Consider the following 14727-nt stretch of genomic DNA (forward strand, 5'->3'; position numbering starts at 1 on the left):
AAAGTACCCTTATGTTGAAGCAACACCAACAACCAATGGTAGAGGTACTACACATATTAGTATCTTGCAAAAGATGGATGAGTTGGTGAGGTGGTTTATTTAACTTTTAAAATATCGCATAAACTTTACGGATGCTTTTTAAACACCCCTTTAAATGCAACCTGGGAATATCAAAGAAGATTCCAGTTAAATCATGATTTAGAAGTTACAGATCAATAACAAAGTTGCAAAATTTTGCGTAAAAAGCATGATTTGTACAAAAACACAGAGGTCCAAGTATGTGAGAAATGCTCTGTCTGACATATCAACTTTCAAAAGCATCCATCAGCAGGTGCTACGCAAACCATGTGCACCAATTACTAATATCTCTCCAGTAGACTGGGCATCAGGGATAATAGATGAGGCATGAGTATGATCACATCTCTTCTAATGTCATTTGCTTTTTTGCAAGTATTTTTAATTGCAACTATGTTCAAAAAAATGTTGGTGTAAGATGTATATACCTTCCAGCTCTGATTGACAGGGAGGAGAGAAGAAATCAAAAGGGAGGAAAGTGGGGTAGAAAAGGCAAAAAGAGAATGGTTACTGAAGGTTCACTAGCAGGAGACAATTCCGAGCAATCTGCATTAGCTCCCGCAGCCCAGCACACACCTGACGATTCCCTGCCTCCAGACGGCAGCATGGGGGAGGAAGGGCATTAAGGGGACACAGTGAGAGTGGCAAACACAAGTGTTATGTACCACACTGCCAAAAAGAATTTTCTTATTTCTTAAATTAAGAAACGTTTTCTAGAAACAAGAACACCATGAGAAAATTATTGCACCTGCAAGAAAATTAATTTTTTCAGTTTTCTTGTTTCAAGAAAACGTAATTTATGAAAACATTTTCTTACTAAAATTTTTTTTAGCAGTGCAGGAACAAGCATCAGGTCCAATGGCTAAAATATTTTTAAAATATTCCTGACCTTGGAAATCTCGATTGAGTCACATCACAGTGACAAGTTGGGTCACGAGATCAAAATGAATTATCTAGACTTTCGTAAAGCATCAAGTACATTGTTGTTTGTAAGATTAAGTCATAAATAAGCAAAGCCATAAATACCTGAACACTGAACACAAAGGAAAGTAGGTAAACACACCAACAACAGGGAAGAGGGACAAGAAAAGGACAGTTGGAAGAAGAATTGGCAAGGGGGAAGATAAATCCAGAAAAACCTGTGAGCCCCAAAACGGACGTTTTACACCTGCAGCAAAAATAACTCAGGAGTGCAACACAGCAATGATGGGCCAAATGGCCTCATATCTTTGTTTAAGGTCGTACAGGATCATGCGACCACTTTCATTGTAGTTCTGCGTAGACTGCGGATGCTTTGCATATTAATTTTTATACTGCATACATAAACTAAATGCAATAGGTTCGATTCTCGATAAAAATGACAGAAAATGATTCTTCAAATGCACAGGTGAAGTCCAAGCTAATTTCTTACATCTAATTCATTACGTATTTAAAGTTTATATTGTGATGTTGACCCTCTGCATTGAAAATGATGCGGTACAGCAAATTTCAGGGAAACCTGCCCAGGGATTTGGAATTGTATAAGGAACATACTGCACAAACATATATATAAACATAAATACAATTCTTTTTTTACATATTTGTTATACCTGACCTTGAAAACCTCAATTGTGTCGTACATCGTACTAGTTGGGTCACTCGATCATAATCGGGTTATTCAGACTTTAGTAAAATGTCAAGAAGATTGATGTTTAAAGGTGTAGCAAAAATTAACCCGGGAATGCACCACGGCAATGTTGGGCCAAATGGCCTCATTTCCTTGTTTGAGGTCGTATAAAATCGTTCGATAGATACTTACACCCAGTGTAATCCCATGGAGACTGTGGAACCCTTGGATGTTAATTTCCATTTTACATACGGAATACAGAAAATTAAAGGCAATTGGTTTGATTCCCAAAAAATAATTCACTTTCCAATATAACACAGCAAGCTAAACTCCACCCATCTCCCTATGGATTCAGGTTTTAACTTTGATTTGAATAATAATTGCAAATTTTTATTGTGATATCGACCGAGCGCGTGTTACAATAAATAAATGTGGTAGAGAAAATCTCTGGCCAATTGGCCCAGATGTATGGAATTGTACAAGAAAAATCAGAGAAAAGCCTTCACACAGAAACAACCTGCTTGTATATATTGTTGTGGATATGAGGATTGTGTTTTTTTTATTGTGTTTTTTTAATTGCTTTATTCTGGACCCTCCTGCCTCCAGTCTGTGTATAAAGGTCAAAGGTCGTTCCGTAGTTATTTCATAAACAATCACGTTAGCCAATCATAGATTTCCTCCTTGTTGGTAGTTATTTCCTTATTCTGTGTATTAGGCTAAGGATTTGTCTTCCATTAATTGACACTCCATTGCACCGAATTCAAATAAATAGATCCCCTTTCATTCCCATTCCCAAAGCCTTTCCTGCCAACCACATTTGCTGCAGCTGTGGGTTGTTGTTTTCACCACGACTCCATTAGCCACGAGGTAGGCTCGGAGAAGAAGGGGGAGGAGCTGCCGAATCCTGGGCGTGCCGCCCATCGTCATCAAAGGTGGAGCCAGAGGGCCCGTGCCGACCAATCAGGGCCGAGGCGAGCTCACCGATGGGCGTGTTCTAGCGGCCGGCGGCTTGATCGCCCGCGGCGTTATAAAAAGCGCGCGCGGAAGCCTTTGAGAGGAGTGATGAGAAGGAGGCCAAGAGAGAAGTGCGCGAGAGAGATGAGTTTCTGAGTCCCCCAGAGAGTTGCGCCAGAGACGGCAGAAGAGTCCAGACTGATTAAAAAAGGAGTCCTGAGAAAGCACATGACGTCCCCAAGGCAGCAGTTTTAACCACAGGAGCTTGAACCACAGGAGCTTGAACCACAGCAGCTTGAACCACAGCAGCTTTGATCCATCGTGGCTTTGACCGCCGCAGCTTGAGCGTTGACGGCAGGTTGCTGTTGAGGAAGGGCGGCGGCTGCTCCCTCCCGGCCCGGCCGTCCTCTGGTCCGAGCTGAACCTTCCTCCCGGTCCAGCCATTCACTCCTGCCTCCATTCCCCATTCGTGTGAGTCTGTCTTTTGTTTGTTCTGTCCTGGGTTAAGTAAGACTGCATAGGTAAGCTAAGTTTTCACTGTGTCCTTCTGGTCCGTCCCTCTTTCTGTCTTTATTTTGTTATCCTTCCTTCTTCCTTGGTTTCTTTCAATCCTGTAAATAGTAATAAATAATAATCGTATTTCAAACCTTTTTGTCGCCTTCTTCTTCTTCACATCCGCGTCGTCTTTGTCTTTTCCAAATTGAACATCTGTGGCACGATTTGGCCAACGTTCAGAATCGGGTCTTAGTCATTGTTAACGGTTCGGGCCGCGGCGCCATCCGCTCGGCAAATCCAGTAACATCTTATCCGTGGTCCATAACAATATATACATACATATATATATATATATATATATATATATACATATATATACATATATATATATATATATATATATATATATATATATATATCTATATATATATATCTATATATATATCTATATATATATATATATATATATATATATATATATATATATATATATATATATATATATATATATACATATATATATATATATATATACATATATATATATATATATATATAGATATATATATATATATATATACATATATATATATATATATATATATATATATATATATATATATATATATATATATATATATATATATATATATATATATATATATATATACATATATATATATATATATTAGTATCTGCAATTTGGCGCTCCACCCTAATGAGCGAACGTCATGATGTCGTATTAACTGCAACTAATTAGTAACTCTCAACCGCATCCAGCTCGACTGCATATAGTGAGTGGATACCAGAGATAATGTTGCCGTGTGGCAGGTGGTGCTTATCGCTCCCAGTAAGGTGCAGCAGCAGCTCAATGGGACACCTTACTGGCAGTTCTCCACTGATGGTATGATGGTATACACACAAATACACATACACACATATACACATATGCATATATACATATATACATATATACATATACAATATACATATATAGTAGAATTATTGACATCATCGTCCTAGATCCGAAGAGGGCCCACGAAGACCCAACCCCAATTAATTAAATTTAAAAAACAATTAATTAACTAAAATAATTAAAATTTCTGATTTTTCCGATTTTCGGATTTTTCTATAAATTCCAAAATTTCCAAATTTTCTAAAATTTCTAAATATATACATGTATACATGTATACATATATACATATATACATATATATACATATACACACGTGAGTCAGATGAATCCAAATGCTGCCATATATTAATATTCAAGAGATAAATGAGTTCCGTATCTTGACTCACATCAATCAATGGATACTATTATCCTTTTCATCTTGTAAATCGACTCAATTTTCTACTTAAGTTACAGTGGGTAAGTCCTTGGTTTCCCCTCTGCTGTACCTGTCCTCCACGAGCGAGTCCTTCGGTTGAGAGCCCGGTCGTGGCACTGCCATTGGTCGGATGGAGACCGCATGGGAACGCACAGGGAACTCTGCCCTACGCTCTCTCTCAATGTCGCTGTCATAGCCTGGGCATGAAAACGGCACCCGGAAAATCTGAGGTATTAACAGTGACAACAACAAAGTTCATTACTGTAGAGTAGGCCTTTTGGGCTTTTTCCATCTAAGTCCAAAGCTCACTCTGTTGGGATTCCAAGTTCATATCAAATGTAATACATGTGTTGACATGTTCATTCATGTCTTTGCAATATTCATTTTGAAAGTATAATAATGTCTCCTAATGTCTGTGTTCTACATCCGATATATGTACAAGTTTCTACATGAGCCTTAAATTCATTCTTTTTCCAAAGGCATTCATCATTTTAAGATATCTATATGTTGGAACCCATCTGTGGATCGGTCCCATCGGCCGATGGGTCTGACCCATCTGTGGATGCACGAGAAATGACAATGCAGACCCATCGGCCGATGGGACCGATCCACAGATGGGTTCCAACATATATACAGTACTGTAAGTAACTTTTATTGGACAACAAGAGGACATTATAGCCTTTATGTTACGATTCAGTGATTTTATAGCCACACAGCTGTCTATTAAAAAGTGTACATCAATTTAAAAAAAACATTTGTCTAAGAATACATTTGGATTATATTTTCTTCCTTGATAAGGGGAATACAAATTCCCTGATAAGGAACGTCAACACAGGAGAGGGCCAGTGGGCCCCTCATAGCTTGTGCTACGATTGTGAACCTTTGGCTGTTTGTGCATGCTCTATCCTTTTTAAATGCTGAGTGTAAAGCAAGGAAGCAGCACATACCATATTAAGGTCTGGTATGGCTCAGCCAGGATTCTAACCACCGGCCTCCCAGACTCAGAGGGGATGCTCCAATCATTATGCCATCAAGTCCGGTTAAAGATGTTCTTTGGAAGAGAGTTGGTACTGGAAGCTCTGTGTGTAACTATGAATTCACAGAATAACCAACGGTATTTTGTGTTTGTAGGTTTTCGGGTAGGAAGCCTTGGCTGAAAGCCCCCTTGCGGGCCTGACCCTTCATGGGGTTTAACGAGTCGTTAAAATGGCAGTTTCGGAGCAAAATGTCAAAGATCAATAGACCATTTTGTATTCTAGAATCTAATCTCTCATGTCTACATGATTTGGCAAAAGGAACGAATTTAATAAAGAAGTCATCAGCTCAATCCTGATTCGACGGAGATAAAGCTAAGTCAGCGCTCAGGCTCTCTGTTAAATTCGGATTCAAACGACACAGCTCACAGAAGTAGCAGCAGCAACAAAGACTTCAATTTTGAGAGTCAGCCAACCTCTCCTTGATGAAATTTGTCCTTAACGGAGTTTCTCAGGCAGCCTCGGTATTGCCTGTTAAACCTTCCGGTTGAAACTCTTGAAATTTGGGCACACCCGATTTGTGCTGATGCCGAAGAAGAATGCGATGGATTGAAGGATATCGAAATGAAAGCGAAATGAGGAAGTGGCATGAGAATGTGGGGGCAATGTCCTACCACCATCGTCTTCAGACTCCAACTCGGACTCCTCGCTGTCCAGTGGATGCCATTCACGTACACGGTCACGCTCATGGCTCCAGAGAAGCAGCGCCGTATCTGCACCGCCTGTACTCAGCACCATACTGTCATCGTACGTCCACTGCACGCACGTTACTTGTCCGCCATGCCCTGTGTATTGTCTGCATCTAGCCTGTGGGCCCTAGTATGAAACACACCGGGCAAATGGCGATATGCAATCCGGTAAACTGAGCTGCATCATGTTGAAGGGCGATTCGAAGAAAACAATGAATATCTTTGTGAGTATTTGCACAAGCATGGACATACAAGCATACAGAGAATGTCACGTCTTACAATGAGTATTGACAATCTGTTGTCAATAACATCACAATCAAATTACAAACCGTCACTAATTCAGAATTAATTCAGTGCTTTATATGGAGCCTTCGCCATCATTTGGGGCACTTGCCAAGAAGTAATCGTATTGTGCTGTCGCATACTGTACCTTTAACAATGTCATTTCACAATTATATGGAACCACCTTTAGAGGCCATTTTCCCCACAGAGCAGGGGTTGGCCTTTTCCGGGCACCGTGGTCCCCTTTTTGAAGCAATGTTTTATGGCCGGATGCCCTTCCTGCCGCCAACCCTGTTAGTCGCCTCTTGCGACACACAGGGCATTACCAGTGACCTGGTACTCAATTTGCCGACCTCGGAAGGATGACAGGCTGAGTCAACCACCCTGGTGTTAATTCAGCGATCGACCGGAATTCAAACCCGGGATCCGAGGATCCCAAGCCAGCACCCTAACCGCTAAGCCAACACCAAATGGCCTATCCTGAACCCTGGTTTAAAATTCCAGTCATTAAAATACAAATGCAAAATAAACAGACACACGAGAGGCACACAAAAATCAGGTTTCAATCAATGGTGAAACTTCTACACAAGCTAACATCCAGTTACTGGTAACTACATAACGGAACTACTCATCTACCCAATGGTAACTGGTTATATGACAACCAACTCTATCAAATAACACGGTATAACTTACCAATGAACTCCGTGTAATCTTCTGGACATTTTGCCCCTAATCACATGCCAATTGCCTGATGCAGGTTGAAGTTGTGATGATTGTGAAGAAGAAGAAGAAGATTTATATTTGAAGTCATCTGTGCTTGGCTTGGAGGTGTATTTAAGGCCTGTTTGCTTGGCTGCAGTGAGGGATTCTGGATGCTGTGAGCAACACCTCAGACGATCGCTAATTAATGGGTAAGGAGGGTTCTTTTGGGGTGAAATATTATATCATACGTATAATCTCACATATGAGATGTAACCGAATCGTAACAAGAGGTATTCATGATTGTATTACCATGTATGCGTGTTTTTTTTGGATAGATGCAGTGTCAGTTTAAGTGGATTAAAGCCTATCTTTGATTCCAGGAGACATAGAATACAACAAGGCATTTGATACAAGAGGATACAACACAAGAGGCATCCATCAATTCATTACAGAAGTCGTCCACTGTCCATTAAAATCAACATCACTTGTTGAAGCATCTCCACCCCAGGTAGTTTCTCTAATAATTTGCTCTCGTAGCCCTCACTAACAGTAGCTGGTCTGCGCTTTTGCCCTCAACCCCTCTCCCCCTCCCCCCCATCCCTCGCTTCAAATTCTCAACCAGTTAGCCTCAATAAACTCTTTTGATGCCAGTGACTGAATTGCTGTCCTCATCGACACATACCTATCAAGACTCATGCACTGGAAGTGAAACACAAACAATTTGTGCATGCGTCATGTATGCTCTCATACAGACCGTGGTATATGTTATGCATTTTCATGCAAAAAATAATTCCATTCACTAGAAAATAAGACATGACGGATCGATCTACATTACCCACGTCACTGTGGAAATACCTCCCTTACATGAACCCCAAATATGAATGATATCTGCAGTGATAATTGGTCAGCCATGAAATGATCATTGGTCAGAAAAATAGTTACAAGCATTTTCATTCTGGAAACCTTATGTTTTCAAAAATGTATTTTATTAATTACCAGCAGAGTTACCCGGCGTTGCCCGGAAAATAGTCAGTCACGTGTGTGTAGTGGGCATTTTATAGTCATAGGACGCCACGCCCCTTGGGCACGCCCCGCTGCCACGCCCCTTGGGCACGTCCTGCTGCCACGCCACACTGCCACACCCCTTGGGCATGCCCCACTGCCACGCCCCTTGGGAACGCCCCACTGCCACGCCCCTTGGGCACGCCCCGCTGCCACGCCCTTGGGCACGCCCCTCTGCCACGCCCTCAGTCTAAATCTGATGCGCCCATGTTTTTTGTCGGGAAAAGTTATCCCCCATTGACCCCCACAGCCCCACTTCCCTCTCTAAGTCAATTCCTTAATAGTCCAGTGGAATTGTGAAAAAGCATGTTGTTGCGTCATTATGAAGTTTTTTTTGTTGATTCATGATCTCTGAGCTATCCTGAATCAGAATCAGGCGGGTGCCAGACTGGCACCATTGAGGAATTTTTTTTAGAGGCAAAAAACAAAAATGGCCGCCACTGATTTCCGATGAATTTTGTTTTGTGCAATATCTTCACTTCTAATGTACTTAGAAACACAATTTTGGTGACTTTTATTATGTTTTCAAGGTCAAAGATTCCGATAATGATATAATTTAAGTTGTATATATAACACGTGTCATACTTTGAAGATGGCATCCACCGATAACGATAAAATTCAGATAAAGTCATCGATTTTGCCTTTTTATATGTTTTTGTATTATGAGTTTTGGGTCCCAAGGTCCCCCAGAACTCTACCAGCCTCAACCTTAGATGCCTGATCAATTTATTTCCTTTTTGTTTCAGGTTGCTGTTATTAAACTTTATAAATAATCATTTCAATAGTGATTGCATATACATAAAGTAATTATTCTTTCTTTTCTTTTTAGGTGATGTGACAACATTAGACTTCACAAATAGTAGACTGTTACGTGTTCCTCCCCAAACCCCGGTCACGGTGTACCTCCGAGCCCCGAGAGGAGTCACGGCAGAAAGATGTGTTATTCTGTATGTCAAAGATCAATGGTGAAGCCACACCAATTGTTACCAACAAACAAATATTGTATTAAGATCACACAAGAATCAATAGTACAACAACAAGTACAACATGATCACACAAGTACAACAACAATAGTAATCAATTGTACAACCAATATATATTTCCTATGATGGTACCATCAGGTTCGTACAATATAACTCACTGTGCTCCAAGTGAGCGAAAAGAGGAACATTCCCCAATGTCTCTATTCCGGCATCAAGCCAAAGTCGATCCGCTCCAGCGATCGTCAGAACGATGTCCAATCGAGACTAGAATCCCGTTCGGATGACAGTCACAGTCCTGCTGCCAAAGCTGCGCAAAGGTGCCCTCAAAGCGACTGGGAAATCACACCCTCGGGTATGGACGTTCCATGGCTCCAAATCGGCGAACCGCAGATTTCCCACTCAAAAGTCACGTGACACACGCACACCAGATTAACGTCTGAATGCGGTGAAAATGGTTGAAACGAAGTGAAAAACCTTGAGCGATGCGCAAAGCGCGCGAGTCAAAATGGCCGACGGCCCGTTCTCGTGGCGTAACGGCACTCCAACGATTCTCTTCGGAATCGACCGCAAAACCTGACACGCAGGTTGATCTGTCACAGCGATAACAACTCTGTCGCAGGAATCCCTTTCCCGGGAAACCCAAAGTTCACTCGTGACCCTCGTTCGCCAATCGTTCGCTCCAGACCTCGAAGCAGCTAGGCTTCTTGTCCGACTCGCTCGCTCCGCCTTCTCTTCCTCCTCTTCCTCTTCGTCGTCATCCGGTTCCTGTTTCATTTAAAACATTAACTTTTTTACATTTTGAAAATAGCAACCTCTATTTCCCTTAAACGACAACAATAATAATACATGGAATCAAAAATGTTTACAGTGGATGAAAACCACAACAACGGAAGTGACGAATCTGTAACATAGACACATGACCAATCTTCTCCAATATAGGCTGTCAATGAGGCACAACCGACGTTCACAAATAGCGTTATAAGATGTCAAAAAAAAGAGTATGCTTTGCCAGATTTTTTTTTCAAACGTTCACCTTATTTTAAAAGACATTTTATGCAGAAACGGCAGGTGAAGCAATAGAACACCTTCAAATGAGACCTTCAAAATGGCCCAGTTCTACAGTATTTAAAGTCTGATTTTTCCAGGGGGACAGAGTGATGGGGGTGGGGTCATTTGACCCCAGACCCAATGTCCGAGTCTCACTCTTTGAAAAATATTTGTTTTGCTAATTGAACTACCACCTCAGTCTCAGAATTTGGGAAAAAAGAAATTGAGAGCGATATAACAAACAACAACAGGCATTTTAAGGCCATTTCCCCTGCAAGAAATGCAGGATCACCACAGCCTGGTGTTGGCTTAGCGGTTAGGGTGCCGGCTTGGGATCCTTGGATCTTTTGAATCCTGGTCGATCACTGAATTAACGCCAGGGGGGTTGACTCAACCTGTCATCCTTCCGAGGTCGGCAAATTGAGTACCAGTTCACTGGTAATTCCCTGTGTGTTGCAAGAGGCGACCAACAGGGTTGGTGGCAGGAAGAGCATCCAGCCATAAAACATTGCTTCAAACAAGGACCATGGTGCCCGAAAAAGGCCAACCCCTGCTCTGCAGGGAAAAATGGCCTCTAAAGGTGGTTCTTTCTTCTTCTTCCCCTGCAAGAGCGGGGGTTAGCCTTGCGGTCCCCATGACAATCTTCTCCATTTTGCCCTATTTTCTGCATCTATCCTTGTTAACCCCCTTGCCCGCATTTCTTCTTCCACCATCTTTAGCCAAGTCTTTCTCGGTCTTCCCCGTCCTCTACTTCCTTCTACATTCATTTCCATCACTATTCTCAACAAGTCACATTCATCCTTCCTCAACACATGACCAAACCTCGGAGAGGTATGTTGATGCCGAATGGTCAAACCCAAATTTCTCAAATCCATGTTAACGCTAATTTTGTGAAAATTATTAAACACAGGTGACAAAACAAAATAAAAATAATAAATAATGAACATGTAGAATGTAGATGAACAAAATCTGGAAACAACTTTAAGGCAAAATTATCCCAAATGAAATGCCGCAACTACGTCTATGCACCAGAAATCCCAGAAATATGTCATAGCGATCAATCCTTGCGAATCATGAGAATCTCGTGAGGCTCGATTTCATTTTGAAGATAAAATGCCCACACAAGTGCGTGATCGGCCACATCACTATGTCTGGATGGTGGCATTGTGGTCCTTAAGCCATATGTCTCTGCAAATTGAGAATGCACCATGCAGTTTTAGGATCGCTCTGAGAAATTTCCTGAACAGTGACTTTAATTATCCCGGAAAGCAATTTCAGCCATTCACGGGACATTGGGCCACCATTACTATGACGATGATGCTAATTACAGTGCAAATTCCGCCAAACCTCGATCTAATTACTGTATCAACGAGCAAGTGTTTTGTAAAAGTTGTGGATTTAAAAGATGTGACGATTTTAATAAACGAGGTGAAGATCGAACTTGGGATGCACGATGGAAGACTCAAAAGGCAATTTTATGATGCTTCAGCATGACATATCCTCATTCCTAGTTAGCTCCATAGGTATAAAATCCAAATCAACTTATGAGCACTCAGGAACTTGTCAGCATGCCTTTCAGTATGGATGTGGGCTGACAAGATGGCCTAGAGGTAGGCACACTAGCCAATAAGCTGTCTGGCCTGGGATTGAATCTCAGTCCAGCTATAAACTGTCATCCCGGTGTTTCACAGGCATTGCGCTTAGTCATTTTGTGTGCCGCCCCTCAGATGGATATTAAAACGGGCATCCCATCTGCCAGCATTCGTTGGTGGACGTTAAAGATCTCATGGTGTCTTTTGTGAAGAGTAGGCGAGCTATTGCCGATACCAGTGAACAAATTCCAAATGCCTGCCCTAACCAGCAGAGGCATTGCATCAGCAGCACAGCTGCGCCCTCAGCCAATGATGCTACCCCGCAGTCTAGTGCTGCATACAGTGCATTTAGAAAGTATTCACACCCCTTGACTTTTTCATATTCTGTTGTTACAGCCTGAATTTAAAATGGATTCAATTGAGATTGTTTTTGTGACCGATTTACACAAAATACCCCATAATGACAAAGTGAAAACATGTTCTTAGAATTTTTTACAAATTTATTGAAACCTAGCAAAGATACCTAACGAGGGGGAGGTTTCACTCACATGGAACAACTCGCGGCCCTCCTTATGTCATTCACTCACTCAGAACAACTCACGGTCCTCCTTATGTCATTCACTCACTCAGAACAACTCATAGGCTTCCTTACGCCATTCACTCACTCAGAACAACTCACGGTCCTCCTTATGTCATTCACTCACTCAGAACAACTCATAGGCTTCCTTACGCCATTCACTCACTCAGAACAACTCACGGTCCTCCTTATGTCATTCACTCACTCAGAACAACTCATAGGCTTCCTTACGCCATTCACTCACTCAGAACAACTCACGGTCCTCCTTATGTCATTCACTCACTCTGAACAACTTATGGCCCTCCTTATGTCATTCACTCACTCAGAGCAACTCAGGGTCCTCCTTATGCCATTCACTCACTCTGAACAACGTATGGTCCTCCTTATGTCATTCACTCACTCTGAACAACTTATGGCCCTCCTTATGCCATTCACTCACTCTGAACAACTTAAGGCCCTCCTTATATGATTCACTCACTCAGAACAACTCACGGCCCTCCTTATGTCATTCACTCACTCTGAACAACTTATGGCCCTCCTTATGTCATTCACTCACTCAGAGCAACTCAGGGTCCTCCTTATGTCATTCACTCACTCTGAACAACGTATGGCCCTCCTTATGTCATTCACTCACTCTGAACAACTCACGGTCCTCCTTATGTCATTCACTCACTCTGAACAACTTATGGCCCTCCTTATGTCATTCACTCACTCAGAGCAACTCAGGGTCCTCCTTATGCCATTCACTCACTCTGAACAACGTATGGCCCTCCTTATGTCATTCACTCACTCTGAACAACTTATGGCCCTCCTTATGCCATTCACTCACTCTGAACAACTTAAGGCCCTCCTTATATGATTCACTCACTCAGAACAACTCACGGCCCTCCTTATGTCATTCACTCACTCAGAACAACTCACGGCCCTCCTTATATCATTCACTCACTCTGAACAACTCACGGTCCTCCTTATGTCATTCACTCACTCTGAACAACTCACGGTCCTCCTTATATGATTCACTCACTCTGAACAACTCACGGTCCTCCTTATGTCATTCACTCACTCTGAACAACTCACGGCCCTCCTTATGTCATTCACTCACTCTGAACAACTCACGGTCCTCCTTATATGATTCACTCACTCTGAACAACTCACGGTCCTCCTTATATGATTCACTCACTCTGAACAACTCACGGTCCTCCTTATATGATTCACTCACTCTGAACAACTCACGGTCCTCCTTATGTCATTCACTCACTCTGAACAACTCACGGCCCTCCTTATGTCATTCACTCACTCTGAACAACTCACGGTCCTCCTTATATGATTCACTCACTCTGAACAACTCACGGTCCTCCTTATGTCATTCACTCACTCTGAACAACTCACGGTCCTCCTTATATGATTCACTCACTCTGAACAACTCACGGTCCTCCTTATGTCATTCACTCACTCTGAACAACTCACGGCCCTCCTTATGTCATTCACTCACTCTGAACAACTCACGGTCCTCCTTATATGATTCACTCACTCTGAACAACTCACGGTCCTCCTTATATGATTCACTCACTCTGAACAACTCACGGTCCTCCTTATATGATTCACTCACTCTGAACAACTCACGGTCCTCCTTATGTCATTCACTCACTCTGAACAACTCACGGCCCTCCTTATGTCATTCACTCACTCTGAACAACTCACGGTCCTCCTTATATGATTCACTCACTCAGAACAACTCACGGCCCTCCTTATGTCATTCACTCACTCAGAACAACTCACGGCCCTCCTTATGTCATTCACTCACTCTGAACAACTTATGGCCCTCCTTATGTCATTCACTCACTCTGAACAACTTATGGCCCTCCTGATGTCATTCACTCACTCAGAACAACTCACCTCCCTCCTTATGTCATTCACTCACTCAGAACAACTTATGGCCCTCCTTATGTCATTCACTCACTCTGAACAACTTATGGCCCTCCTTATGTCATTCACTCACTCTGAACAACTTATGGCCCTCCTTATGTCATTCACTCACTCAGAACAACTCACGGCCCTCCTTATGTCATTCACTCACTCTGAACAACTTATGGCCCTCCTTATGTCATTCACTCACTCTGAACAACTTATGGCCCTCCTTATGTCATTCACTCACTCTGAACAACTTATGGCCCTCCTTATGTCATTCACTCACTCAGAACAACTCACGGCCCTCCTTATGTCATTCACTCACTCTGAACAACTCACGGCCCTCCTTATGTCATTCACTCACTCTGAACAACTTATGGCCCTCCTTAT

General features: G+C 42.1%; 1 protein-coding gene across 1 annotated transcript in view; it reads right to left on the bottom strand.

Moving 5' to 3' along the window:
• The window catches only part of LOC137432192 (echinoderm microtubule-associated protein-like 6), a 352018-nt gene that overhangs the window by 7224 nt on the left and 330067 nt on the right, over positions 1 to 14727 (bottom strand). The window contains exons 26-27 of the mRNA XM_078781400.1: positions 6110 to 6311; positions 4532 to 4658 (exon numbers count right to left, since the gene is read on the bottom strand). Coding sequence (XP_078637526.1) covers positions 4532 to 4658; positions 6110 to 6311 — 329 coding nt within the window. The remainder of the gene's footprint in view (positions 1 to 4531; positions 4659 to 6109; positions 6312 to 14727) is intronic.

Source organism: Myxine glutinosa, chromosome 1 (assembly GCF_964187855.1).
Source record: "Myxine glutinosa chromosome 1, kmMyxGlut1.1, whole genome shotgun sequence".
In the NCBI taxonomy this organism is placed as follows: Eukaryota; Metazoa; Chordata; class Myxini; order Myxiniformes; family Myxinidae; genus Myxine; species Myxine glutinosa.